Below are 26,853 nucleotides of genomic sequence, written 5' to 3'. Positions count from 1 at the left end.
TGGTCCTCCGGATCTGTATGGCCTTCCTGGACCAAAACGTCGACGCCTAAACACCTTTTTACAACCTCACTGTATAATTCACCTAATATTATAAATTGTGAATTAGGCTGCATATGTAATAACGTGCATGTGGTCCTTCAGTGCGTCCACACTATGTGTTAAAGGTGTTTATTTGCCACCATTGGATTTATAGGATATGGTTTTGGTGGTTGAATGTTGCCGGACTTTTTTGTTTTGATTTGTAAAAAACTGTAAAACACAGAAAAAGTTTTATATTTTGAAAAACAAAAATTAAAAATATATTTTTGATACTACTTGTTGTTGCTGAAACCCCTCTGGTTACCTTCTTGAATTTAGTGATCATTGCATTGACACTGTCGGAAACAAAATTTATGTTTTGAATTATTCCTACTTGGACACCTAGCTTGTATGATTTACTTTACCCAGTCCCGGTGGGATTATTGGGTGGCTCTGTTCTAATACTATATAATAAGAGGCGTAAGCAATCGGCCACCGGACCGACACTCCATACAATTAACATTTGGTTTACGACGCAGCGTGCATTAGGGTGGGAGGTAGTGATTACATTGGCAACGCCATTGTGGACACCCGAAAGCTAGGTAGACTTGGTAACTCTGAGGGATTTCGGAATTGGGACAACATTGGGATCTTGTCAGTGGAGATCTATGGCAGAAGGGAACGGTAATTCCTTTTGCGCAACTACAGGCCACCTATGGCCTTGATGAGACGGAGCACTTCCGCAATACGCAAATTAAGCATGCTCTGACATCGGCTCTGCCGCCTGGCGAGACCCCGGACTAGTCCTCGCCGTTAGAGGATAGGCTCCTGACTGACCACCTTAAAAAAAGGTGATATCGACAGCTTATAAGAAAATCATTAACAATAGACCTGACCCCACAGGAACAGTGAAGATGCATGGGAAAGGGATGTAGGAGACATTGATGAGGCGGATTGGCGGGATGCGCTCGTCTCCCCAAGAGAGGCTGCAACCCCGCCCAGACTGCGTCTGGTGCAGCTTAAAATACTACATCGCACATACTACACGAGGTTGCTATTACACAAAATTGGGAGCGCAGATACTCCACAGTGCTTGAGAAGGTGTGGGGAACTAGGGACCTTCTTTCATACAGTGTGGGCCTGCCCAGTGATAGGGAGGTACTGGATGGCAGTAATGAGAACACTTTCCCAAGTACCAGAACTCGCGATGTTGCCTGAGCCAAAATATTGCTTATTAAACATCTGGGAACCAACAGATCTGAACGCGACGATGCAGGGGTGAGTAACAGTGGCCAAGCGGAACATTGCGCAGAAATGGGGCTCCGGGACTAGCCCAACCCTAACCCAGTGGTGTGCATATATGGACCTGGCAATGGTGGGGAGAAATCTGTTTTTGTATACAGGAGATGTCCCAAAAAGTGGGAAAGAATTTGGGGTAAATGGAACTCTTATAAGGGAGGCATTTGCGACCCGACGCTTCCGGAGGACAGTGATTCAGACGAGAGAGACTAGACGCCTTTTCTTTCCGAAGACTGGACTACCACACTGTGGATTGGGAGAGTTCTTGGTTCGGATACAGTGGAAAAGGTCCCACACAGCTGCAGTTGTGAATATCTTTGTGTACGTTTTTTCTGATCTGTATTTATGTCATGCATATATTAATGTACCACATTTGTTTACTCAATCAAATAAAAAGTTTTTTTTAAAAACTACTTTTTTCTTGTTGAACACAATGCAATAAGTGTGGCCCTATAAATAACTAGATCATGCTTGTTTTTGCACAGAGATTCCGATCCATGGGTGAGTATGAAACTGAAAACATGAACAGAGTTTATTTACCTACATTTGCGAGAGGTTGACAATTTTAACAAGAAACCTAGGTTATAGAAAGGTGTTCATGGTTTGCATTCTGCACTTGTCGAGGGGCACATCATTCATTTGCTATTTTAGCAAACTGTGTTGTGTTTTATCTAGGACCCTGATCAATATTGTGACCTTATGCCCCTATACGGCTATAATCGATTCATATTCCTATAATGGCATAAACGATCAAAGCCATATTTCAGTAACTCGTCTCTGCAGCTCATTACAGTACATGACACAGCAGAAGCCACTATCTTATATTCCTAGATAACACACCGAGTTCTTTCAACAGATAAAACCCCCAGCAACCTGGGAAAGCCCTGCTTGCTTTGATTAGTAATAGAACTCTAACGAGCACTGTAAGAACGACCAGTTCTTAGTGACGTCTTATGTCCAAAAACTTACGTCAAACAAGGCACCTTTCAGGTATAAATAATACCAACGTTGCCTTAAGCAAACGCGATGGTGGTGGTGAATGCAGGAGCAGAACAGCTGTCCCTTGCAAAGCCCAGCAGATGCGAGAAGCCCACGGACGCTGCCCCTCCTCCTCCTTGACGCGCTGAGAAAGACGCTGTCTTTTCTCCTGCCGAGAAAATCCAGCTCCGGCGTTTCCAGCCTACCCTTGCGGGTAACTGGAATATCGAGTCCTGAGGAGATACCAGACCTCCAACATTCTATTCCAGAGGTACGGTGTTGACTAAACCCTTGAGAGAATTCTTGAAGCAAACCCTTGGCAAACCAACTTAACTTAAACTGCTACTTACTTACTCCCTCCCAAATATTAGGCTTAGGTCACGTACACCGGGGTACTAACTCTACTAACTGTTAGTAGTTCTATAGCACATAAAGTGAGAAGGAATATTATCTCTTCTAGATATTAGGCAACTCCCGTTTCTAAAGTGGAATATGTGTCATACATAAATCCTTGTACTGTACTCATTGTTTCTCTGAAGTCAGGGGAGAGCTCTATGCCCCTCTGATATGAGCCATTGGTCAAATAAATTCATTTGCAAATGTTAACAGTCTTGGCAGGACTGTAACTGCATTCCATCCCCCAGATGCTGATTTATTAGTAATTAGGCAATAGCAAATTAATAGTAAATGTTTGTAGTTTACAGTTTGATTAAAATATTGTATCACTTGTGTATCGCCTGGCTTCTTAGTAGGGGTAGGCGGAACTCCGTTTCACTCAGCAGAATTCCACGGAGTGACATAAAAACTCTGAGAAATTCAGCTGAGTTTGGCGGGTGGAATTTGGCATGCCACGCTGCTCATGTGGATTTTTAGCATCATTTTGCTCTGTAAAACAAGCGCTTGCCAACTTTATTGGTGACCCACATGAGACAAAACTTCGATATTATTTGCCCAGCCCCAGGGCCGGACAGGAAACTTAAAACAGCCCTGACAAAAATAAAAAATTCAGCCCACATGGGCGGACGTCCTAATGTGCGCTAGAATAAAAGCAACTCTTTCAAGTTGCCGCCGGGATCGGTAATGAGCACCACCATTTCTAGAGGCTGATCTCGGCCTTCAAGTGTCAATACCGGCCTCCTGGGGCTCCAACCCCCCGGGGAATTGTCCGCTTGCCCGGCTGGCTAGTCCAGCCGGACAAACCACCCAGAGTTTGAGCTTCATATAAGCTCATCTCCCGATTAACACAGGCTAAAATTGTGGCAAAGGCCCTCCAGAAAAGACTGGTGAAGGGGTGGGCTCTCTAATTAATAAACAAAATGTATTCATGCCAAAACGAGGGACTAGGCATTATATTAGTCGAATACATATGACCTGAGAACATTTAGACGAGTTGGAGGAGCCTACAGCCTTGCTAGATTTTGAGAAGGTCTCCGATGTGGAGATAGAATTAATTATTGCCCTTACGTTCTTTATTGGGAACAGTATACACACACTTTAATACCAATGGCAGGGGTCTGGTTGAAAGGTAGGGTGCCCAGGCCCTTTCCAATAACAATAACAGGTGGCACTACACCCCTTGTTTCCTCTCCCTCTTGCTTTGGCTATAGAACACTTACTAGTATAGTGAAGTTTTAATGCACTGTTATGGGGCTTTAGATGAGATGGAGGATCACATTTCTCTATATGCGGAAGAAAGCATTGTTATTTGTGCGAAGTCTTGCTCTCTCAATACGGAGGGTGATGCACATCCAGAGGATCTAAAGTGAAGCCTTTTACCTCAGAGTAAACTGGAGTAACCAATCCATAGTTCTGATAGTTGGGGAGGGGCTTGTGAGAGCACCAATTGTCTGGGTAAAGAAGGGAAATATTAGATATGTGGTTATGACTATTTCACAACATCAGGAGAGCTGGGACTTGTGCGTTGTCTTCCTGGCCCAAAATGTCAAAGATCATATGACTAACTGATTGCTTTGAGTAATCTGCAGTTACATATGATGAGTAGAGGAGTATAGGAACTTGGCTCTTTTTAGGATATACCAAAGAGGTATATTGCGTAGAGAGTCCCCACGTATCCCTTATGAGTGGGAAGGGCTTGCTTTAACAATTCCAAGGTGCTCTTTTTGTAGTAATGTGGTCGAGCAGCGTTCATCTTATCAAGGAGGAGTGTTAGACATTTGTTACACACAGTCAAATTATGCATGCACTCAAACAGGAGATCCACATGAATTTAGAAAAATAGCAGTCATATATATATTTTTAACAAGAACTTCGTAATTGGGTAAGTACTTTGTTTTCATATATCACTGGTTTCCACTTTACATACACACACTGACACTTATATTGGTAAAACAGTAACACTATCCTATGGAAAAGAAACATTTACTGCATTTGAGCACTTTGCAGCAACTTACAGGACTGTCCTTCTGGATTTAAGGAAATTATGGGACACGGTCCAAGGCAGCAACAGAAAGTCATCTCAGTCTGGGGTGTCGGGGTGTCTGGGTGCCAAAGGGCAATTTAGCGTTGGGTGCCCGTTTAAATCAATGGGGACAGTCTGGTCACAAAGAGGTCGCATGCACGGACTGGGAAACCAGTCCAGGCGAACCCACCAGCAGGCCTCAGCTCTTGAGATTCTCAGGCTTGTAGGCAGACCACTGATCCACTAGAACTCTGTCTGATGGTCTCAGCTGCAGTGGTGGTTTCTCTGGCAGGGGTCGCACTGTGGGAAGCACTCGCAGTTGTAAGAGGACCTGCAAAACAGACAGCAGGCGGGGGCTAGGGGGTCCAGTCTGGTATAACCTAAAAGGGGGTGGGTTGAATCAGATATGGAGGGGTCTAAGTCTCCTCGAGCTGTGGGGCTCTGGTGTAGTGGTGTTTCCAGGCACCAGGTCACTATGATCAGGAGGATCTTGCAGTTCCTGCTGTCTGGCAAGTGAGGCTACAGGCGGGAAATGGGGATCAGCCCAGATAAACCCAACGACTAAACACAACGGGGCGTAGCTCTTGAGGGTGTCTGTGCCTCAAGAGCACTGTCCATTGCAACTCGGGTTAGGGAGCTCATGTGCAGAGCGGTTTGGTCTGGTGGGGTCGCGCTGGCAGAGGCTCTCTCATGCAGGGAAGCAGCTCCTCTGCTCTCAAGGGAGATGTTGCTGGCAAGGTGAGGTTGTGGGTCACACTGCCACAGCCACTGCCACAGCTTTAGGAGGGGATATGGCGGTCTGGACACCTGTGCAATTGTCTGGGACAGCAGGCATGCTGGCAGGCAGGGTTGTCACCAAGTCAGTTGCTGCTCCTCAGTGCTGTTTGGGGGCTCTTCTTTGTCCTGGTTACTTCTCCAGGCAGACGGATCTGATTTCCTGTTGTCAGGGGGCCAGCTAAATACTCAATTTAGGGGCAAGGCGAGTGAAGGGTAGCAGTCAATGGGCTTCATACAGCTGAGGTCACTAAATCCCCTAGTTGACCACTTCCTTTGGGGAGTGGGCATCATCCTGTACCAGAGATCCTAATTCCACTGCGCTCAAGATGTGGGTATTCGCTCTTTTGTGTTCACATCAGGCTGTGCAATTTAAGGGTATGACTAGCCTAGAGGTGCAAAGGTCTCCTTGCATAGCTACTTTCCCACATGTCCTGATGCCAAATAGGCCCCAGGGAAGGGAGTGGCATCCTCCGGGTATAGGCGGTGGGAGGGGGTCAGGGAGGGAAGGCGAATCAAGCTCACATATCAAAGGCAATGTGCTCTTTGAAGCACCCTTCCTTGACATGCTAATTTACTAGCCATCCTTCTGCCAAAGCGAGTATTGTGTCCGACCTCAGAGCGGGGGCTCACCTCCTGAGAAGTCAAACTAGTCTGTGGTGGCAAGCTGGGCAGGAATGTAAACGTAAATGTGTTTGTATTTATATAGCGCCTTCTACTCCGAGGTCTCGTAGCGTATTCATACCGCTGTGGAACCCTTCCTGGCTTTCCTGTGAGATGTCCACTCCTGGGCACCCCCAAGGTGAAGCTAGGCATCCAAGCGCTGATGGGGCCGTTGTGGAGATTAAGCAAGCTATTGCCCAGAGTCACAGAGTGGGACCCATGATTAGACTAGGCACCGAGGCGAGAATTATCAGGTCCAGGGAGATTGAGTCCAAGAGCTGCAGAGGCGGAATTGAACCCTGGTACCGGGCCAGACCTCTGCATCAGGGTCTGCCACTCTAACCATTGAGCCACGCTTTTCCACGCTTCTGGAACAGTCAGCCAGCACACTAGCGGACTAGTAGGATTCAGGGGGTACCTGTAAGGTACTCTCTGGGTGCATGTATCAATAAATCCATCACTGGAATCAGTGTGGGTTTATTAATACGAAGTGTTTCAGTGAAGTCATTTAGTAGCTGGGTAACTCATTGAGACCAGTACCCAGTACACACATTAAGATGGCTTTCATGTTTTCTGTAATATCCAATAATGAAATTAGATATTACAGGGGAGCACTTGAGGCGTGAATCAAGATGGACAGCCGCTTAGCGTTGGGACTGTGTAGCCGTGGGACAGCCGCTTGTTTTTTCCGCAGCTAGGTTACTGAAAGGGGCGTGTAGATGTAGCGGAATACCTCCTGCTTATCTTCTTTCCTACTCTCCTGAGATATTTGGACATTTTCTAGTTGATGGTCCTTGGCGGCTGTATTCAGACTACCATTTTCAATTCTCTTGCGATAATTTTTCTTCTGGATAAACATTGCATATTTGCAGTTTCCCATGAACTAACAAAGATACATACTCGCACTGGTTTGCTGCTGGCTGTTTTGAGCTGACCACTGGAGAGTCATTCATTAACAAAATTAGCCCTGTGTGTGGGTAGTATGCGTGACATTATTCGAAGCTCCGTTCCACCGTGAGACAACTGCTTGTTTATATCGTGATTTTTGAACACCAGTGAGACTGTCTGAGGAATGTGGGTGTAACAAAATGACTCTTGCTTGACTGCCTAACATCCCTGCTACTTTCCCGAGGTATTTTGCTACTTTCGCGTCGACGGCCTTCGGTGGCTGCGCGTAGAACGCCGTTTTGAATTTTCCCTCACTGTGGCTGCTGTTTCTTCAGCGCTGGATTAATGTGGGAAGTGTTGATTTGTTGCATCATTCTATAGTTCCTTCTGCCAGTGCTATGCTTTTTTGCCCTACTTGTGCTGTTTTCTTATGAGGACAACAAAGGTCTGCTTCATATAAGAGCAGGAGCAAGAACTTACTAAACTAAATAAAAAAAACGTACACCTACTACCATAAATAAATCTCTATCGACTTTTGTGCATTCTGGGGACTGCTTGCTCACCACTAGTGTTATGGCTCAGTCTGGTTCGTCTTGACCTGTGTCCCCATCTATTACGCCATCAAAAACCATCGTCCTCCTCAGCCACAAAGCGGCTTAAACAAGATCCCTCTCTGCCGAAACCCGCTTCTCCTGCTTATTTAGATATTGTTCTTGATGAAATACGTGCTCCGCAACTTTTTATTGAGAAAACTAATAATAGTTTACAAGTTTTAGATAACAAATGGTCATCTATGAATCCTGTTTGTCCCTTGTAGAGCAGCATATTCGTGATGTTCAGGATGCTTCACACAAAACTGCATCTTTAGAGAAGGAGGTCTTGTTGTTAAAGAGGTCTACTGAAGATTTTGAAAATGGAACAGTCCCAATAACCTTTGCTTGTATGGCCTTCAGGAGGGTACTGAAAGAGATAATCCCGTTTCTTCTTTAGCGCTTTTCTTCCAAGGCTTCTGGATCTTCCTACGTCTACTACTTTGAATATTCAACCAGCTCAGAGGCTGGGCCCCCACTTGTTCTCTGCATCTGCCCCGTCCAAACCCAGTGGTGCGATTCTTCCCTTGAAATTTACTGACCTTCTACAAGTTCACAATGCAGCCAAATTGAAGAAGCAGCTTCTCAGATCTGGTGCGAAATTATTTGTGTCTCAAGAAGTCTCCACAGCAACGGCTAAACGTCGTAAGAACTTCCAAAACCATCGTCCTGTATTGTGTGCCATAGGTGCGCGTTATGATTTATTCCATCCATGTCTCTTTAAGGTTACTTATCAAAATAATACCTCTTCATTTAAAGACCCGGTGGACCTCAGGAAATGTATCCATTCAATTCTGCACCATCCATGGAGATTGCTGCCTCCTCTTATTTCTATTTAACTTGACTTTCATGGAACACCGTTTTGTTACAATAAGTTTAATCTTTTTTTCTTGTTGCAGGTTCTATTTTGCTACTTAATGTCCTTTCTAGCTGATGTAGTATTCTTCTCTTTTCCTTGCTGATTTTTTTTGGATTCCATTTGTGCTAGTTTCTTATTTGTTCACCAAGACGTCCCGTTGCGGTACCTCCTCCCCTGTTGGCGGTGCAGTCTTTTTCTGTCATCACTCCTTGCTTTTCTCGCTTATTCCCCTTTTAGGTATGTATTACAGCAGAGTTCTTCAATCTGGGGGGCGCGACAACATCTCAGGGGGGCGCACACTCCACACAAAGATCTTCCTTTTCAGAGTCTTTTACTGTCCCGAGGTGTCACAAGTTCAAATGGGAATTCTACCGTAACTGAGGGCTGGAGGGGGGAGGGAGGGGAAATAGATAGCTCTTAATGTGACAAAGGCACATGTCCTGCCCTAACAGTTAACCTTCCCAGGAGGGGGTTAACTGGTAGAGCTTGGATGCTTCAGCTGCAGTGGGAGGCATGGTCTCCTCTGCTAAAAAACGAACAGACAGTCCTGTTCCTTTGTTCTATTTCAAAGCAGAGGAGACCCTTTGCCTCCCACTGCAGAGGAAAGGACGGTCTTTCCTTGCTTTCAGTTTTAGCAAAGTAGACATCCTGCCTCCCAAAGCAGTTGAAGCATTTCAGCTTTACCAGTTTAACCCTCTCCTGGGAGGAAGCTCTTAGTAGAAAGGAGACAGTTTATTTTACATTTACACATGAAAAATGAGCCATGTGTTTAAGCAGCCTGCTTGTCTTGACACCAAATATGCTTATAAATAAACATTTGTAATGTGATGTTTCTGTCTTTGTTCCATTTTATTATCAGTCATGGACCATTCAGGGAGCTATACAACACAATTAAAAGTGCTACTATTTATATTTGCTGCTCAAAGTATGCACAGACAAGTGCTGACAATACAGCTTCAGGAGACTGTTATTTTTGTACCAACTGGGCCATCAAAATAATGAGCTGGCAACCCTAACCATAAAACTGGAAGTACGTTGGAAGATCAGCACATTTATTTCGTCCACCCTGTTCCCTGGTTAATGCCATAATAGCAATAGTTTAACATATCTGAAACCCTACGCTGCCGTCAATAACCTGCTGAGTTAGTTCACGTGTCTGGGAATGCACCCTGCATTCAGACAACTCGCTCTCATTCTCGCCCTTCACTTTCATGCTCCCCATGCACTCACACCATTCACCCTGCACTCACGCCGATCACCCGGCCCTCGCGCCGATCACCAGGCCCTCGCGCCGATCACCAGGCACTCGCGCCGATCACCAGGCACTCGCGCCGATCACCAGGGACTCGCGCCGATCACCCGCTCACCCTGAACTCACAGTGATTACTCTGCACTCACAATGCACTTGTGCTGTTCACCCTGTACCACACCCTGCAGTCACACAAGCACACTACTCACCCTGCAATCATGAAACACTTCACTCACATGTCTCCCTTTCTTCTCAATGTGCATACTCACTCAAATAAGACCATCACTAACCATACATTCATTTGTCCCACACTGCACCGACATCCGCACCCAAATTCATATGGTCACCTCACCCTGCAGTCACGCCTCTTACCCTGCTCTCACACTGTCTCATAACTCACTGTGCACTCACATGGGCACTCCTACCACCCAAAAAGTGTAGAAGGTTAATGTGCCTGCTATAAAGAATGTGTACCATGCAAATATAAAAAATGAAATGTTTGCCAGAAAGGTGCTATAGAGAGATGGGGTGCATTGTTGGCGAGTGGTAGTGAGGAAATTCAGGGAGAAGGAGGAAATGGGGAAGGGGGGCCAAAACAGACCGTTGCACTATGTGGGTTCAGTGCTAGGGCCAGCCCTGGATGGGAGTGTTTGCCCCCCCCGAATTTTGGGTCTAGTTGCGCCCCTGTACACAAGTGTGGGCATGTCGTGCCCCATCAAGGATTATGTAGTGTACCAGATTCCAGAAATGTTTGTCAGGTGGTGGGAGGCCCCAACATCTAAAAGCATTCAGCTGGAGGGGCTCAACCTACAAGAGTTTGAAGACCTCTGTATTACAGTCATCATTTTGACATGTACCGTCCCTTATTGTTACTTCTGCTGTTTATTCTCTTCCCGGATTTCTCTTCCTATTTCTGACTATACTCTGGCACATTCTCTTTCCTATTATTTTCGTTCCACCTATTTGCTTTTTTCCGGTTCATTACTGTTGGAGTTTTTAATATGTATTCCTGAGTCTGTTTTATTATTTACAGTCATAGTTCTATAATGATATCTGTTTTTTATATACTACATTCAGAGTGATATCCTAGAATGTTAAAGGTTTTATCAACCCTATAAAAAGACAGAGAATCTGGTCGCACTTGGCCTTTTAACCAGATATTGTTCTTTTACAAGAAACTCGTCTCACTGCAACAGAGGCTCAAACTCAAAAGGCATTGGGTAACTTATGTTCTGGTATCTTACTCCCACCGAGAAAAATAGGGTACATAATTTATATTATAAGAAGTTAGAATGCACCGTTCTATCTCAAGAAAATGATTCTGAGAGTAGATAGTTATTAGTTAACTTACTTATTAACAATATTTCGCTGACTGTTTTTAATGTTTATGACCAGACTCGGACTCTTCATTTTGGCCTACTATTACACAGTTGTGTCTCCAATATTAAGATTACCTTTTATTCTAGGAGAAGACCTCAACCAGATTAAGTATACGATTATCGTTCTTCATTCCCAAGTTAGTTTTAGTCCCCATAAATCTCAAACAATTTATAACACATTTCTTAGTCTCATTTTGTGGATGCTGGAGGATTATCCAATCCTAAAATGACCACATTCTTTTTTTATTCCCCTACGCATGGTTCCCTTACCAAATTGAATATGTTCTTTTCTCAATCTTTGGTCCAAAACCTTCATGCTTCCTCAATTGAACCCATTGCTTTTTCTGATCATGCCCCGGTTTTTGCAGACGTTAATTTGCTCCAAGCACATTCCAAGTCTATAGATGGAGATATAATCATTCTCTTTTGCATGACCCAGTTTTTTCTTCCCCTTAACTTTTTTCAAGGATGGTGAATTCTTTCTATTAAAAATACAGATCCGAGAATTTCTCCTCAATTGTGGCATTCTTTTAAGGCTACTGCTTGTGGTTTTATTGTTGATTTTGTTGCTAAAAAGAAGGAACAGATCTTCAGCATAAACTTCTATTGGCTAATATTAAACGTTTAGAACATCAGTTTAATACCTCTGCTTCAGACTACTCTCCAGGAGCTCTCCATGCGAAAATGGATTTTAACAAAATAACTACTGACCATGCTTCATCTATCCTACTACTACGTAGTGCTCATTGTTACAGAGGACAGATGAAAGTAGGTACGCTTTCAGCTAATTATCTTAAATTTCGGAAAGAGAGAGTGTGGATTGATTCCATTCATTCATCGGTCGGACAGCTTCTTTTTAAAGACCCAGATATTTTAAATGCATTCCTGAAGGTCTATGAAAATGTATAAACACACCCCAGAATCTTCTTCTAATTGACACTTACCTTAAAAATAATCCTCCCCCTTCTCATGACAATATAGATTTGATGTCTCTTGAATCGGATGTGTCGCTTTGAGATATCTACAGATGTAAAGTCACTCAAATTAAGATAAAACTCCAGGCCCGGATGAGTTTACGGTGGAGTTTTACAAGCATTTCAAACAATTTTTTCTTCCTAAACTTTTACAGCTTTTCAATTATTTTGCACTGCAGGTGTGGCGGGGGTACTTTCAGGAAGCTATAATTTAACTCATAGGGAGAATTTTTTTTAGTTTTCAGGTTATAAAATTAACTCTGATAAAACAGAAATTCATCCTATTTCCAAACTTTGTGTTCCACACCCTTTTGGTTCTATGGGGTTCTCATGGAATAATTCCAAAATCAAATATTTAGGCATTTGGTTTTCTAACTAAATTCGGTATTTTAGAATCGGTAAAAATGATTTACCTACTTCTAGCCTGAACATGGTTAAACTCAATATGAGAGATGGGCTTAATCGATTAGATAAGCTTCTTTCTTTCTGGAATCCCCTCTTCCTCTGTTGGTGGGGAGGTCTTGATTCCATTAAAATGATGGTTACTCCTATTTTGTTATATATTTTTTTCTAGGATTCCCAACCCATATCCCATCCATTTACTTTAAGAAAATAGATTCTCTTTCCAAATTTCTCTAGAATAGAAAATCTAGATTGTCCTCATCACATCTTCGGAAATGCTAATCTATTAGTGGCGTCAATTTTCATGACTTTAGGGTTCATCATTAAGACTTTTGCCTCCAACAAGCCTCTCATTGGCTTTCTTCAGATCCCTCCCCTTTTGCACCTCTATGGCTTGCTATTCAACGTGCTTTGATTGCACCATTTTCTATGAAAAAGGCCATTGCCTTTGATTTGAAGAATACTATTACTTCTCTTCCACTTTTTAAACATACATGTTCACTATTGCGTCCTTTAGTCAGTCAAAGGTCACATATAGGGTCTCTTTGCTTCAATCTCCTCTCCGGCATAATCGTTTTATTACTATTAAAAATAGATTTATTGGAAATGTTGGCAACTTACAGAGATAATTTGGGTTCAGGATTTATTTGATGGTATGGTTCCATGTTCTTTTCCACATTTTTAGGCTTTCAGTGTCCTTGCTCGTTTTGGCCTAAATTCTCAGTTCTCATGAAGATGTAATTTATTCATTTTTCTCTCCTGAAAGGATTCCTACCGAAGATTCGCTTCTCCATCTTCTTGCATCTTTTCCAAAACTATTGTTAATTTATATGCTTTTCTCAGCCACTGACCCTGCTCGTGTTAAACCAAGATAGAGCTTTCATGGGAGGTGGACTTGGGTTGTGTTTGGAGCATCGATTTCTGGAATAGACTCCGGGCTTCTTCATTAAAAATGTCCAGATCTGCACCTACCACTCAATCTATGTTCTTTTTATATCATAGGTTGTTTTTTACATACACCTGTCTCCATAGGTCTTTTTGCCCATACTACTGATACAAAACTGTTGGTCATGTGGTTCTCCCTCTGCCGATTTGTTACAGCTTCTTTTCCTTTGCCCGGATGTTGTATCTTCCTGGAATCATATTTCACATATTTTTATTCTATGTATTCCTTTGTGTAATGTTGTTCTTTTTATAAGAAGTTTATTTGATAAGTTGGATTTAGCTTCATGTGACACTGCTTTATTTGACCTTATGCTGGCTTTGACCTTCCAACAGATTACACTGAACTGGAAATGTTTCTCTAATCCACAGTTAAGGCTTGGTGAACTAATGTAGGTCATTATCATAGATTGTATATTGCGTTTGCCTCTTCTGGTACACAGTCAGTTAAAAGAGATTTATTTTGGTTACCAATAACTACTTAATTAAGATTTCAAAAATGCATTTACTCCATACATGCTCTGAACATTTTAAACTCCACTTCCTCATGATTTATTATCTTATTTCTGTTCTTTTCCTAAATGATTTTATTTCCTTTTTTATCATGGTTATTAGATATTATTACGTACTGACAGCTGGTCTTCAGTTGTACGTTTTTTTTTTGTTTCCATTTTTCCCCCCTCCCTTTGATAGTGATAAAAAGCTTTTTTTTTCTAGGATACTGCTTATTTGCTCACGCATTCGGTTTGTTATGTAATCTTTCTTTTTTGTCTCCTCTTTGTTATTATTTATCTTCAATGAAGCTCATTGAATATAAAAAAGACCTAGATATCACAGGGGCATATTTGCTTGTGCAGATATGTCCTGCTATAAAATATAATGCACCCTGCTTTAGTTACTTTGGCATAGCATAAAGGAGTGTGCCAAGTCATGTTTTCACTCATGGTTCGCACCATGTCACACTGACTGCACTAGCAGTCAGTGTGGAATTTGTGTGTGGGTACCTTAGGGTGGCAAACGATATGCTGCAGCCCTTAGGCACCCTTTTTAGTACCCATGCCTTAGGTAACTGGTGTACCATGTACTAGGGACTTACAATGGTCCTAGAGAGCCTAGATCCATCCCAGATTCTCAACCACCCCCACGTTCTTGAATAACGCAACTGGATTGATTTTAGTAAATAAGGCGGGACACCATAGCAGGTTGTGGTTTACAAAGTAAAATGCTGAGTTACAGTAACAGATACAGTCGCTGTTTTTTAGACTTGTTTGTCCATTACTAGAACCAGGCATTGAAAATGGATATCAGTTAACACGCCTTGGATGAATCCTGTCTGATTTGGAGGGATAATTTTGTTTTCACTTTCCCATTTTAATAGATCTAAAAGCAGCAGGCTAGCTGTTTAGTATCTTTATCTTGGAGGGTAATTGTTACCTGGTTGATGTCCATTATCCTCCTTAAAATGGGATGTAATAGTGAACCTGTGTTAACCTGCTGGCCCAAAATGTTACATTTAAATAAAACCTGAGGGAGCCCATTTGGTCCTTGGGTCCCATCATGCCTGACTATTTGAATCACTTGCTGCTGAATTTAACCCCTGCGAAAGTACTGGCTAAGGGCACCTGCAAGCAGGGTGTGGGGAGAGAGGGGTGCAGGGTTTGCTTCTGACCTGCATAGAGGGGAATGGATTACTGAGCCCTCGCAGAAGGATCTGTCTATAAGGTAAGGGACTGTCCTAAGAAATATGCTAATATTCGGGGGCATGGTGGGAGCACTTTGACAATGTTAGACACAGCTTATAGTGGGAGTAGCATGCTGAATGGGAGTCATAGGTACAGGAATCCCAGGTGGCAGGTGTGTCATGGCAAGTCTATTAAGTGAGACTACAGAACCGAATGTGAAACTGTAGTTGTTCAAAGTTGTTACATTTCCTTCACATTGTATGTTTAGGTTTAATTGCATGAGATGATAGTGTTAATAGTCCTAATGAAAAAAATTAAACAACAAAACATTAACAAAAAAACACACAGAATACAATGAACTCTCTTAGGTCCTTGTTGTAATAAATGACGTCTTCCCCAAACTGCGCACACACAGGCATGGGCAAATCACTATTGCTATCTTGGGAGCTGCTTGAAGGTACTCCGAAGAGGGAGCATGCCGCCCACTAGAGATCCTCACTTCCAAATGTCAGAATAAGAACAGACACCCAGTTCCCCTTCGGTCAGCCTTCCAATTCTGAGGAGTACATCTCGTACGTTCGTATTGGGAGTGCCAGATATGGAACAGGCACTGGAATTTAGCACAGAAAAACCTTTCTGCCAGATTCATTAGTGCAACATTCCCAATGATAAAGTTTCATCAATTTAAATTAATACCCAACACTTCATTGGCAATCTTAGTTATTTGAAGATGTTTTACACAACACTGAATGCATGGATGGAATTAGACAAAAAACAGTAATCACAATAGACTAAGAAGTGTAAACTAACCCATCACTATTGGATTTGAAAAACATCATTCATTTGCAACACCTTCCTAGAGGGATTAACCTCAAAGGTTTACAAAACATTCACAATGATTAGAATGTTTCCATTAAATATTAAGATACCTTCAGGACTGATTCCAGGAAGCAGCTGCATTAAAGGCGTGTGTGGCTCAGACATGTCATTTTTTATGTAAACTGGAATTACACTGAGAAGCTCCTGACGATCTTCTTCATGAACAACAGGAATTGATTCAAGAATAAGCTGCATCTGTTCAAGCTCATGTGCCCCTGTACAAGTGGAGAAACAAAAGACAAAAAAAATTAATAAAATCACAGGATTGGTTTAAAAAATAAAAAAAGCAAAATACAAGTTTATTATTCTGGCAATCAGGGGAGCGCTACCAGCCGCTTTATCGATTTGGCACTGTTCATAGCCTGGAGATCCACTGCTATGCAATGGAAGGCCAATACACTACCTAGATTAAAACAGTGGTGCGCAGGAATACTTAAGTGGGGGGTAGGACTGACTCTGTAGCCCTCCGGTGGAAGGAGACCAGAGGCCTGGGCAAGGTCCCCATGGCGGTGGAATTGGACAAGTCTACATGAACTGCAAGAATTCAAAGAAGACATACCTGATTGAGGGAAACCACGGCCAGGGCATTAACTAGTACTGCATTGGGGAGGAGTAGAGGGGGGGGGGGGGGGGGGGGGGGGGGGGGTAGGGGGCGTGGCCGAGCTGGCAGCGATGATGGCCGCCAGCGAGTCTAGCTCCGGGGCATAGCCGGCCTAAATACACAATTTCCCCCATCTAATTCCACCATCCGCCCCCTTACACTGGCGTACCTGATGGCAGGGGCGATGAGGCAGGCAGCAACCTGAGGGTTGATGCTGACGCGCTACAGCGGCTGAGATCTGCCGTGCCGGAGATGCTGTGGGCCGGAACGGCCCTGTGGTGACCGTCAGCCCCGGGCGCGGGGTGCGGCTCCTCCCGGCGGGACCTGGGCTCTCCACTAGACCACTGCTCTGCAGAACCAGTGAGTCGGGCGCTTCCCCTCTGCTGTTCCCTGGATGTCCGCGATGGCCGGGTTGGCCGACCGCCCCCCGTTGATTTAGCGCCCTGTGGCTGTGTGGAGATAGGGCCCTCAGGCCTCGCATTCTGGGGGTCGGGCGCTGACCTGGCACTGTGGCGGCCTGGTGCGGCCGCGGGAGTGCACGCGACGGCCGCCCGACATCGTCCTAATTTTAATGCGGGAGCTCCCGGGGACGCCTGGAGGGTGTGCGCGGCTCGCACTGACTCGGAGAACCAGCTGGCCCCTCCGGCAGTGACTGCTCGCTGTAATCTTGCCTGTGATAATAACCGGAGGCCTCTAATAGTGTGCAGCTCCACCACCAGCTAAGAGGCTTCCTCTGCTGCATCCCGCCTGCCCTGTGAAATCCTCTCGTGAAGTAACAACCTCCAATCCATCTGGGAGCAGTGAGTTGCTTTAGACTTGGTATTATTTGGGACACTACATCAATAAACAGGCTCTGCCCTGGCTGCGCTCTGATCCTTTGGGCTGTGGTGCTTGAAAGCTGCTCAGATAAGTATTGTCATTGGGAGCCAGGTGCCAAACATCACTGCCTCGCTCCTGCCCCCCCCCCCCCTTTCGCATTCCGCCACTCTACATCCACGGTATGGGACGCAAAGACCCCAAACAGCATACCCTGCCTTTTGAACCGATGGGCGACAGCACAACATCAAGTGTAAACATGGCTGAAAAGGGTGCGGCCGCGGCACCGCCTGAGGCTCCCGAGATATCAGTTGCATCCTTGTTACTGGAAATGAAGGCTGGTTTTAAGGCTTTAGACTCCCACTTTGACTGCCTAGACCAGACAATCGCAGCATTGGGCGCCAAGGTACGGGGCCACGATAGGCGTCTGGATGTGGCGGAGGCACGAGTGTCCAACCAGGAAGATGGGGCAGCACAATCACTGAAAGAGTTGGAGAGGGCGGAGCATCTACTCAAGGAGGTGGCTATAAAAAACGAGGATTTGGAGGAGCGTGGACGTCACAACAACATTCGCATAGTGGGGGTTCCAGAGACGGCATCCACTGGCCGACTGGACCTCTTCGTGGAGAAGCTGCTTGTAGATTTGTTTGGTAGCGAAGCATTCACACCTAGCTTTGTTTTGGAGCGAGCTCACAGGCCCTTGGGCCCTCGGCCTAATCCGGGCCTTCCCCCCCCGACCCATCATAGCGCGCCTCTTAAATTTCAGGGATCGTGACACAGCGCTCAGAATGACGCGGGAGCGAGGAACAATTGAATGGCAGGGGTCCAAACTACCATTCTTCGCAGACTTCACTCCAATAGTGCAGGAGGCAAGACGTAAATTCCTGGGGTCAAGGCTACGCTGCGAAATCTTGGACTCAAATACGGCATGCTGAACCCGGCGAGATTAAAGGTGGACGTGGGTGGCAGATCAAAGATATTCAACACCCCTACGGAGGCTCAGGAATGTTGCCGCACGCACAAGCTACGTAGCACACAAAACTCGACGGGGAGTGCACTTGCTTCCCCACATCATAGTGGCTCTGTTGCCAGCGCGGACTGTATTAAAGGAAGATGCAGAGTCCACTGTAGAGTTAAGTTCCTTTATTGTAAGTTCCTTCCAAGATATTAGGTACAGAAGTAAGACCGCACCAGGAGCCAGCTGTTAGCAGCTCAGCCTGAGATGACCAACTGCCACAGTAAGTTATAGAGAGGCACAGTGAGCCAGAGGGACACCCAGGCATTCTATGATGTCACAGACATCATAGTACAGTCTGTCCAGAGGAGAACAGTGAAGAGGACATTTACTACACATCCTCTTCCCTTATGGAGTGAGAACAGAATAAAGAAACAATCGGCAAAGTACTTTAAAAGTAACAAGTACTGCAAGAGAAATCATTAGCATGAACAGGAATAAAATAACATGCTAGATGTTAAACAAACAAAAACTAAAAGCTACTATATGCCACATCCCCTTCCCTTAGGGTAAAAGCATGGTTTAGATGAAAGAGAACCAAAGTAGCAAAGAAAGGTGGTCACGCTCACACAAGGGAACACCAGAGGGTAAAAACCCTGATAAACAAAGGCGAGCGTAGACACAGACACTAAACAAGCTCCCCTGACAAAAACATGCTGACAGAGGAAAAAGTGATAAAACTCCTCACAAAGTCCCACCAACATGAAATCCTTGGGCACGAATCTAAGGCAGGTAGACTGACAGAAGCAGTGTGTCAAAAAGAAACGATGCTTAACAAGCTCCACCAAAAATAGGGTACTAACCCTTAAAAATCACAACCACCCCTAAGTAGGGTACACCACAGGAAAGTCATCATCATAGTACAGTCTGTCCAGAGGAGAACAGTGGAGAGGACATTTACTACACGGACCTGTTGTCGAACACTGGTACCGAGTGGGGGGGGGGGGGGGATTGCATACTCTTATGTGATTTCCATTGTTTAATTGAGAAATTGTGATTTTTAATTAGATGTTCCATATTGATTCTACAATGGCCGGCTAGATCTTGGGCTGCCACCCCCCTTTTGGTGTATCCGCACGGTTGGTTTCTTATCTTTCGTGGCCCACTTATTGGACCAAATCCAGTTGAGCGGTGATCGTTATGATCGCAGAGCGGGCTATTGTGACAAGGGTGGGCCACCTTAGGGCAGAAAGGTGGCTGGGTGGGGGGCTTTGGGAAAGTTGTAAACCACATAGGTTCCATCTTACGCACTATTTTCGCATTGCTTGCTAGTTTGTTGATGCATTACAGTTATGACAGGACTATGTTCTTCCGCATTCTAGATGTCTCGACTGGGTAATGTACAGGGGCCTTCCTCCCTTACCGTGATGACTTGGAATATCCGAGGCCTTAACAATACTCGAAATCAACGCCAGGTGATTCATTACCTTCTACGACACAATGTCGACATAATATACCTGCAGGATATGCACTTACCCCCCCAACTGACTCTGCTCATTTTGCCACCAGCTGGGGCACACATATATATTTTGCCAATTATAGTAAATATGCTAGAGGCACTGCTATATTGATTCACATAAGAACACCGTTCACTGTTACTGACGTCACAAGTAACCCGGCGGGTAGATTTGTGTTGGCCACAGGATCCCTGTATGGCCATAAAGTCACCCTGGTGAATGTGTATGCCCCAAACGTGGATGACCCAGACTTTTTTCATGACCTGGATGCTCGGATTTCAAAACATAACCCACAGGTGGTGCTGCTAGGGGGGATGGGACCTCAATTTATTATTAAACCCTACGCTGGATAGTTCCTCTAACGCCCCAGACGCTAAACCTCAAGCAAGGAGGGCCCTTAAGGCGCTCAGCGCAAGCTACTCACTGTTAAGACATCTGGCGACAGCGCAACCCCACACTCACCAGCTGGCCCCCACAGCACATGGTCACGGATAGATTACTGGCTCATTTCTCCTTGTGTAGTGGACTGGTTCAGTTCCCTCGACACCCTCCCAGCACATATTCGGACCACTCCCCTGTGACCCTGTGTCTACTGATCCCACGCCCAGAAGGATATGAAAGGCAGTGGAGGTTCCCCAGTAGAGCTCTCCTAGATGAAGTGTTTAAGGCAGAGGTATGTGAGGCAATAGAGGATTATTTTGAGATAAACACCGGCTCGGTGGACACAGCAGCTGTTCTTTGGGAGGGTTTCAAAGCTGTCATTGGGGGGGTGGAGGGGGGGGGGGGTGCATATCTAAACAGTCTGGAGTGCTCCGAGATCTCCGCAACACGCTGACCCGCATTAAACAAGATATTTCCAGGCTATTCGCCAGTCTCTCCTCCCCATATTCCGAAAGACCATGCAAAAAGACTCGCTCTACTGACGGAATATAGAGACATGGCAGACCGAGAGATACTGTACATGAGAAAATACCAGACAGCGCGCAGGTATGGCAAGGGCGTACGTCCTTGTACAGTGCTGGCACAAATGCTGAGACCCCCTTACAGCAAGTCCTACATTACTGAAATACATGCGGCATCCAGGGACACGCTATCAAACACCTTGTCTATTCGGGATGAGTTCTTGGACTATTACACCACGCTATACGCCTCGCGGGCTGACTCTGATCGAGCTGTCCAGACCGCCTATCTAGATGAGGTCAGGCTGGTGTTCCTGGAGAAGTATGTGTTTGATTTTATGGAACCAATTTCAGTCACAGATGTACAATTATCCATAGACACATTATGTGGTTCCTCTGCCCCGGGGCTGGATGGCTTCACTGGAGACATTTATAAGGAATTCAAGGACATATTAGCCCCTCAATTAATCGAGGTTTATGCTGAGGCACTGGAGAAGCAGATTCTCCCCCCCACGTTGCTGGAGGCAGTAATCATACTCCTGCCGAAACCAGGCAAGGACCACAAACAGTGCAGTTCATATCGACCACTGTCGCTGATGAACCTGGACTACAAAATCTTAGCCAAAGTACTGGCCAATAAGCTTTCACAACTAATGGAGTATATTATTTCTCCGATGCAGCCTGGTCTCGTTCCCCGGTGCTCTACGTCCCTGAATCTCCGCACATGGTTTGCCGTAGTGCACAGAATACAGCCCGAGGTCCCGACTGCTGCGGTGCTCTTAGACGCAGAGAAGGCGATTGACTCCTTGGAGTGGCCTTTTTTAGTGGAGGTGATGCAATGCATGGGCCGGCCTTATGGCTTTATCTCTACGGTATCCTTGTTATATAGTCAGCCATCAGCGCGACTTTGCCTGAACGTTTAGGCTGAATCGCGGGACCAGACAGGGCTGCCCCCTCTCCCCGCTGTTGTTCATCCTATCCATGGACCGACTGGTCAGACATCTACAGGAACGCCATTTACATAGGGGACTACAGTTTGAGATAGGTCCCTTACTTGCTTCTTTATACGCAGACGACACTATTCTTCACATCCGAGAGCCGCACATCAACCTGTCCCCGCTTACCTGGGAAATCATTCGCTTCGGCCGATATTCGGGGCTAACCATGAATTGGCACACATCAATTATATTTCCGCTTACAACAAGCACTACCCAATGGGAATGGGAGTTCTCTCTAGAGTAGTGCCAGGATTTGGTAAAGTATCTTGGCATACATTTGCACCTGGACACCACTCAGATCATTAGTCTGAATTATGGGCAAACTTTTCAGAAATTGGAAGAACGGGTTGAACGATGGCTACGGTTGCCTTTGTCGTTGGCTGATCGAGTTGCCATTTTGAAAATGGTAGTGCTCCCCAAATGTTTATACCCTTTTAATAACATTCTGATCCCCCTATCGAAAGGATTCTTTAGCACCTTGCAGTCACTTCTGACCAGACTGGTGTGGGGTGGGAGGAGGCCGCGCGTTCGCTGGACTACAATGACTTTGCCATACGACAGGGGTGGGTTCAACGCGCCGGACTTCCATCTCTATTACTTGGTTGCGCAGTGTCATTACGCGTTCGCTTGGTTCCACCCTGACGCACGCATTCCCTTTCCAAGACCAGAGGCAGACCTGGTACTCCCATACAAATTATGCGCGGTACTTCCCACGGGTCTGCCACGTGACAAACTAACAGTGTCCACAACGGCTTGGGCGTGCAAAAAGCTGAAAACACGTACGGGTGCCCCATATCTCTACTGCTCTGCTTTGCCCTTACCCAACGCCAGATGGTTCCCAATTACGGGGGAGAGACTAGTGCAGAATACATTGACTACACTAGACATTACAAAGGTGGGTGATCTATTCCCAGAGGGACATGTGTTCTCGTTAGATGAAGACGCTAGGTTCACCGATTATAGCTTCATGACAAGATTCCTACTGAGCAGCATGAAGTCTGCACTGCGCGCTTCCTTTCCCTCATACCCGGTTGAGCCGGATTCCTTCCCCTACTTGCACTGGTATTGGAGAGTCCCGACTGCGCACACCTCATTTCTAAAATGTATAGGACCTGTGCCGAATTGTTGCCGTTGGACGATGCCAGCCTTAGACAGGTCTGGGAAGCGGACACTGGGTGCACTATTACAGACTAGCAGTGGGCCAAATGCTGTGAAGCCACCAAGAGCACTTCACTTAATAGCCGTCATAAGCTGTTACATTTTAAATTCCTCCATCGCACTTACTTTACCCCAGCATTGGCACACAGGATAGACGCTGAACGCCCGCACACTTGCTTGAAATGCAATGCACCATATGCTGATTTTATACAGCTTGCATCGTTGAGGTTCTGTAGCGATCTGAACCTGTGTTTTCGGTATCGTAGTACTGACATGATTTTGGTACCAGTGAACCGTAAATGATCCATTTAGTATGTGGCAGTGTTTTCGCTGTGCTACAAGCACGGATTCACTGAGAAACAGGGCATTCTGTTGAAAACACACGGCATCCATTTTAGATACGGCGTCCATCTTGTTTCTTGCCCTCACATAGTCAATGGACGAACGTTGACCCCGGCTGAATCACCTTGTTAGGGACACGTAGGCTTTAATTCATGAAAGCTGATGCTGCGTGACTTGGTGGAAGCTGCCTCCCTTGCCTGAGGCCAGTCCTGCTATACTGGTTCTCGTGTTCGTTGGCCTGATCATGATTAGGAGGCCGAAGACAGTAGCCGTGCCCGTTTTATGACCCACAAGCATTTCTTATCCTGCTTTTCTATCTTCTACACCTGGCTCTGCTCCTTTCCTTCTGGGCTTTTACTATGGGGAGGAAACATTTTTTACGATGAGGCGGATCGATCTATGAATAGAAAACTGACATGAAGACTTGATCGAATACTGGAAACTTGCAAATAAATATCGTTTGGTATATGTTTATTGTTTGTTTGGGATACCGGGTTAGGCATGAAAGATATTTTAACAATGTTGCCTAAAGTCATTTTCCATGTATATAAGGAGCAACCCACTTTGTACAATTTGAACAGTCTCCAAGAATCTGCCTGTGTGTGGTTCCTGTGACTTCTGTATCCCTGCAGTAAATAAACCTTGGTCTCTGACGCAACCATCGAGAAGCCTGTGTCTCTGTTTATTTGTGCACCGAGACAGGAAGGAACTCAGGGGTCTTTGGGTGTTGTTTCCCTGACACCTCTGGACATTAGACAAATAGTCCAGAACCTCATTTGACGCCCAACGTGGGGCGACGTCAACTGGTACCGGTCCAAAGCCTGAAGATTTCGAGGAGCTTCGTGTGAAGATTCCGGAGGGAGGTACCCCGCTTCATCGATCCCTGAATGTCGTAAAAGTGGCCCGACGATCTCTTCCACGAGGGTTCCCGTTTCCAGACGGCTACAGAGGACCGCTGCCCTGACTGTCGCCCTGTCTTGGACCTGAGGTGCAGACCTTAGTACAGCGAGACGTAGACGGGTTCTCCTTGGTGACGTCTTTGACATTTCAGTTAAGTATTAAGTGGGTTACACCCAGTTTGGTTGCTCTTGGTTGCTCCTGGTTGCTCTTGTAAGGATTTATCATTGGTTGCTCTTGTACGGATAATCCTTTTGTTTTCTGGATACGCTTGTTTTGGATTTGTAGATTATCACCGGTTGCTCTTGTCAAGATAATCTTTGGTTTTTGGTATTGGTTCATTTGGATACTCGTGGTAGGCCTAAGTTCTTTGTGCATTTGGTTAGAATTTTGTCCTTAGTTTGCAATGGCTAGCCGTAGTAATTGTTTCCTGTCCTGGTTAAGTTGCAACAGGGATTACCGGTTGGAGGACTCGTCTCCGGTTCCTCCGATTGGAACTCCAACGTATGAGCTCTACTGTAAACATGGTGTGGGTCCTATCACTTATAATGAAGTGTGGGTCCGATACACCAGGAAAGATGGTGTCCTTAGTTGGCCACCACATGGTAGTTTCGAAACTGAAATTCTAGATAATCTGGAAGTGAAATTATTTAAGAAGAAAGCCCGGCCGGCAATTTTTGATTCTTTCCGTTTTTGGCGTAAGGAAGCCAGACAGAGAGAAATAAGAAAAATAAAAAAGGAACAGAAAGAGAAAGAGTTGACTTTAATGCAGTCTGCTAGGCAGTTGCATGTCAACGAAACTGAAAAAGCGATAGAGGTAGCGAATAGAGAGCATAATCTGGCGATTGACAAGTGCTACCCTGCCTTGCCATCGTGTCCTGCTAAGCCAGTAGAGGACCCTGAAAAGGATCCCCTGTTGTCTTATCTTTTGAGATCACCTCCACCGTATGCACAGGGTGTTACGGCACCTCAGTTGCCACCTGTTGTACAATCGGCTGTGGGTCAGCCTGGAATAGTTGTTCCTCCTCTTTTGATCCAAGCTCCTGTCCTTCCTGTGGTTAATGTTCCTCCGGCACCCCCTCTTCCTGGGTTGCCTATTCCGCCTGTGGCTGTCCTTTCGCAAACTGCTTTGCCTACTACTCCTACCCTTACAATTTAATCTGCTCCAGCTTCCTTGTCCCTGACCTCTAAACATTCTGACTCCGCTTTCTGTTTGTCGGAAAATAACTGACTAATATTTTAACTCCTTTTAACAGGTCTTTAATTAAGACCCCCGTTTCTGACTCTACACAGAGACGTAGTCAGCTTCCTGGTCCCCAGGAACGAGAAATGCTAGATTCGACAGCTCTTAGGTGGGTTTCGAAAACTGTGAAATATGATGCACAAAGAGTGTTGGATACGTTTATGCAATGGAATGAACCAACTCAGCGATACGTATTTGATGTGATGTGTTCCCTTTTGCGTGAGGAATGGGATGATGATGACTTGGATTCAGTTCCCGCTGATTTGATACATACTCAGCGAAGGTTCGCTGCAGGAATGATAGTAGGTCCGGACGTAAAGGAAGCGATAGAACTGATTTTAGCATACAGGTCTGATTCTCCTCTTCGATCATCAAGGGACTCCGATTACTAGGAAGAAGCGAGGTCAGTATCCGATGAGGGAAGTTCCGCCAATATGGCGCAAAGCAGTTCAAGCTAATGCGAATCTGGGTATTCAAGCTACCCCAGCACAGTTTCAGAGAGTGTGGATACACATTCCGTGGAAATGGGCTGAAGTTTTAGAAGTAAAACAGGCATTGCCAGACCCGCGTAAGAATACTGCTGGCTATTATAAAGAGTTGACCCAGACAGTTCAAGCTTGTGTCATGAATTTTGCAGACATTGAGATGCTATTTGGCAATGTAGTACCACAGCCTATTTGGGCCAAAATTCGCCATGAGGATCATCAAGTTGCCTTAGAAGGTGATTGGCCAGCTATTGTAGCGGCAGATGCACAACAAATTGGTGGTGCTAAACCTGAGCCCCTGATTGCTGCTTTGCCTGGCAGAATAATCGATTTGATGAAAACTCTGATGCCAGCGTTACGTGTCAACTGGGATAAATTATCAGCATGCAAGCAAAAGAAGGACCATAGTGGTCAAGATAGGAGTACTGAGGGAGGCCAGAGATTGTTTGTCGATAAGTTTGTGTTCAATTTATTGCCTGAATTAAGTAATAAGTTGAAGGATTCTGAGAGTGCATGGGCGGTATCGACGACAGCACAGATACTTGCAACTGCTCAGTATTACGAAAATAGAGAAAAATAAGAGAAGAGAAGGAAAAGTCAGAGAAGAAGATGAAAGACTTGAAAACTAAAGTTCTTTTGAAACAGGCCTATCCGCCTCGCTCGAATCAGTCAGATTCACAGCAGCGACCCCAGTTTCAGCAACAGCCACAGTTCCAGCAAGGAATGTCCCAAAGGTTTGATTATGGTATTCCACGGCAACAGTTAGCATGGAATCAGTGTGCCTATTGTAAAAAGGAGGGTCATTATAAGAATGAGTGTCCAGTTCTGCATCCACAAACTAGTGGTGTCCCAGCTCCGAGTGGCCGTGGTAGTTTTAGGCAAGCTCCTAGAGGCAGAGGACGCGGTGCTGTGCCTCCACAGACTGATCGTTCCTCTAATTATTTTGA

General features: G+C 45.3%; 1 protein-coding gene across 2 annotated transcripts in view; it reads right to left on the bottom strand.

The window, feature by feature from the left end:
- MAPK6 (mitogen-activated protein kinase 6) overlaps positions 1-26,853 on the bottom strand; it is a 117,385-nt gene that overhangs the window by 35,398 nt on the left and 55,134 nt on the right. For both annotated transcript variants that reach the window (XM_086958301.1, XM_086958302.1), the window contains exon 4: positions 16,046-16,210. In XM_086958301.1, coding sequence (XP_086814427.1) covers positions 16,046-16,210 — 165 coding nt within the window. The remainder of the gene's footprint in view (positions 1-16,045; positions 16,211-26,853) is intronic.

Source organism: Lissotriton vulgaris, chromosome 2_1 (assembly GCF_964263255.1).
Source record: "Lissotriton vulgaris chromosome 2_1, aLisVul1.2, whole genome shotgun sequence".
NCBI classification, from domain to species: Eukaryota; Metazoa; Chordata; class Amphibia; order Caudata; family Salamandridae; genus Lissotriton; species Lissotriton vulgaris.
This window is presented reverse-complemented; position numbering and strand designations above follow the sequence as displayed.